At 41.3% G+C, this 3,644-nt stretch overlaps 1 protein-coding gene across 1 annotated transcript in view; it reads left to right on the top strand.

The window, feature by feature from the left end:
• Window positions 1-3,588, top strand: part of EAH_00061590 (myosin A, putative) — a gene marked incomplete at both ends in the record, with an annotated part of 5,724 nt that extends 2,136 nt beyond the window's left edge. Inside the window, 7 exons of the mRNA XM_013396978.1 lie at window positions 244-552; window positions 815-1,090; window positions 1,437-1,624; window positions 1,890-2,218; window positions 2,671-2,921; window positions 3,184-3,249; window positions 3,526-3,588. Of these exons, the coding sequence (XP_013252432.1) occupies window positions 244-552; window positions 815-1,090; window positions 1,437-1,624; window positions 1,890-2,218; window positions 2,671-2,921; window positions 3,184-3,249; window positions 3,526-3,588 (1,482 nt within the window). The remainder of the gene's footprint in view (window positions 1-243; window positions 553-814; window positions 1,091-1,436; window positions 1,625-1,889; window positions 2,219-2,670; window positions 2,922-3,183; window positions 3,250-3,525) is intronic.
• Window positions 3,589-3,644: the final 56 nt, after the last annotated feature.

Below are 3,644 nucleotides of genomic sequence, written 5' to 3' on the forward strand. Positions count from 1 at the left end.
GAGAGAGAGAGAGAGAGAAAGAGAAGCACTTAAATGGGGTTGGTGATGCTGTTTCAGTTTCCTGGTGAATTTTCCATGTTGAACGGTTACAACCCAGGGCAGGATGTTGTATCCTTCTGCTGCGCAAAAGCTGTGTTGTGTCCTCTTCGTCATGTTCTTTGCAACCCAGTATTATTAATATATTATTTTTAACATATCCTTTTTAATGCTCTGTCTCTGCTCCCTGGTTTCCGCTTTCTGCAGGCTTTATGCGGTATGATCGTTCGCAAGTTGGGAGGCCGCGGAGTGGTGCTTCCTTCTCGGCGAGACCAGCGGATAAAGTTTGTAGTGCGTCATACAATAGCGGATATTGAGTATTCTTGTGATGGTTTCCTTGAGAAGAACCAGGATATATTGAAGAAAGAACTCCTCGATGTACTCAAGGCCTCCCCGAACGCCGTCATGGCAGGCATGTTTGAAGATGTTGTCGTGGAAGCAGGGAAGATCGGAAAAGGGTCTTTGATTGCTTCGCAGTTTCTTCGCTCGTTGAGCTCTATGATCGGCCTCATTCGGGTATTTCTTGTCTTTCTTTTTATGCAGCACAAGACAGCCAACTCATTCAGGAACAAACTGCCTGCACAGCAATTAGCAGAAACGAATCTTTTGTACAGCAATAAACATTCACCTGTCCTCAGCAGAATAAAAGCTGAAAAGCCTTCCCTAAAGGCATCTTAGGTATTTGCTCGCAGAGTAACCAAGGGCGCGTGCGATATGGCGGTTATTGTCAGGGTTTAGGGTTTAGGGCTTAAAGTTTAGGGTTGATATGTTGCTGCAGGAGACGGAGCCTCACTTTATTCGTTGTTTGAAGCCGAACGAAACGAAGCGTCCGTTGGAGTGGGACGCACCAAAGGTGCTGAATCAGCTGTTTTCTTTGTCTATCCTGGAGGCCTTGCAGCTGCGGCAGATTGGGTATTCTTTTAGAAGGCCCTTCCATGAATTTGTTAAGAGGTTTCGGTGGCTTGAACTCGGTGCAGCCAACTCAGAAGCAGACAGAAAAGAAGTGGCAATTCAAATGCTGCAGGCCTCAGGCCTGGCGGCTGATGAATGGGCGGTGAGGAAACACACAAATTAGGTAGTTTTAAAAATATGTTTTTATGCTAATTATTATACTTGTTGTAAGTGCCAGAAGATAAATATTGTTCATGAATATGATATTATCCAGCACCGTCTCCACGTACTGCTACCTATTTAATCTATTTGTTGAATATTCTACAACGTTTAGCATGTATAAATATGCATGTACATGCTTTTATATTTATAAAGGTACCCAAGATGAACAAAAGCTAAAACATATGCATATATATATATATATATATATGTGCATATATATAGGTGCTTGTACATTATACGTTACTGGTATTCATAGAGGGTACTTAGTTGCGATTTATGTGTTTTAGGTTGGCAAGACAATGGTGTTTCTGAAAGCTGAGGCGGCTCGTGCTTTAGAGACGTTGCAGGCAGAGAAGATGTTGGCGTTTCGCCCTCTGGTTGAGTTCGTCGAGGCGGCATATAAACGAATTCTAATAAGAAGAAGTTTAGAAGAAGTTCTTCCTTCCCTCATACGTGCAGAGGCGCACTGTAGGCGGTGAGGCTATTTAGGCTTGCTGCTTGGCTCTTCAATAAAGCTCCTTTTTCTAGTCCTTGCATGCATGGATGCATGCATAATTGCATGCACGCATGCATGTGACTAATGAGGGGGGCGTCGCCTGGTGTTTTCATGAATAGTCTCATGCATGCATGCATGCATGCATGAGATAATTGCAACATGTATGCATGCATGCACACGTATGCTTGACTATTCACGAGGTGTTTTTGTTGTTGTGTGTTTTTGTTGTTCGTTTTGTCCTTAGACAAGTGACGCTGGTAGAGCACGGGGAGTTGGATCTGTCTCCTGGTTTTACGGAGGCGTTGCTGCAGGGTGTTGACTATGCACAGCAGCAAAAGAAGAAGAGGGAGTTGGAGAGGCAGCAGCGGCAGCAGCTGAAGCAGCAAGAGAGACGCGCCAGCAGAAAACTAACAAAAGAAGAAAAGCTTGCAATGAAAGTGCTGCAAATGTACAAGTCCTGGGATAGCATGCGAGGGATAGAGATGAAGCATGAAGGGTTCTTTCCTCCTGAGGTTGAATATATCAAAGAAAAACACAAAAGACCGATTATTGAACGCCGAATTAAAGAAAAAGGTATAAACATCATCCACTAAGCTGTGCATACGCCGCAACAAGAAAATATTTTTAGCTAATCAAATAAATATATATACCAGAAAAAATAATCTTTTCCTTGCTTGCGCTCACTACGACGAAACCCATGAAATCCTTTTCCTGTAATATATATATATATATATATATATATATATGTTACACATTGTTTTTAAATGCATTATATAGTGCATCAACATACACATACTAAATATATCAACAGGATAATGAGGGTGTGGTTAGGCAAAGAATTCGAGTTGAATGAACAAAAATGTAAAGACATAAAAACTTTGGTCTACTGTGTGCACCTGGATCTCATGATGCTAACTATATATATATATATATTAAAGTATATATTATGTTATTTCTTCTTCTGTTGTTTGTTTTTGGTTATTTGCTTTTCGTTGTTTTTGTTTGTGTTGTTTGCTTTTTTTCAGCGTTTTCTCATGTGGAGCGTCAACAGTCGTTTCAAGACCCTGGGGTGTCTTATCACCTTTGGCAGAATGCAAAGAGTTTATATCAAGCTCCTTTAAGCGAGCATCGTCTTCAGAACATTTGTACATGCTTGAGGGATGATATGGATAGGGTGTATGGACACTTCTGGCAAGTTATTATTAATAGAACCGAAGCATTTGGGCTCGCCAGTGCCCATGCAAAAGCAGAAAGACATCTTGTTAATCAACATGGGGTATATAGAGACGGCAGAGTCTTCTCCTTCAAAAACATCGTCTTCAAATGCGTCAAACCCTCTCCAAAAGGTGCGTATATATATGTATATATGTATATATATATATATATATATCTTGCTGTGGGTTTCAGCTGTACGTATTGCGGGTTTGTTTGTGCCAAGGACGGCTGTAAGGTTTAGGGTTTATGATTTAGAGTTTCAAGCATTTGTTCGTTTGAATTATGTCTTGTGTTTATCTATATTTATGCTTTATTGCATTCAGAAATTAAACTCCACGAGGAAGCAGCAGAGAAGTCGTATCTGTACTGTAGAAGACAGGACTTCTCTGGTAAGCACTGAACACCCTAAACCCTAAACCCTGCACCCTAAACCCTAAAGCCTTACTGTTAGTCTTTCAAACCCTGGCAAATGAGTTAAGTTAATTGAGGTGGTGTGCATCAGCAAATTTGATAGCAACTCCTACCCTTAAGCCCTAAACCCTAAACAAGACCCCTCAGAACGTAAACCCTAACAACAGTAATCCCCATACCCTAGGCGCATAAACTTAGAGACTATTTATATATTTACTTCCAGTTTGTTTGCTTTGAATGTTTGTGTTTCTTAGGTCTTGTTCGCGTGCGGAAGAGTTTGGTGCCCCCGTATTTGTTGCAAGACGCCTCTTACTTGATAGGGCATTTATATCAGCGCTTTAAAGAGAGTAGAGACTGGAGAGGGTTTGCAGAG

The sequence above is a fragment of the Eimeria acervulina genome, genomic scaffold (assembly GCF_000499425.1).
Source record: "Eimeria acervulina Houghton genomic scaffold, Eah_scaff1610, whole genome shotgun sequence".
NCBI classification, from domain to species: Eukaryota; Apicomplexa; class Conoidasida; order Eucoccidiorida; family Eimeriidae; genus Eimeria; species Eimeria acervulina.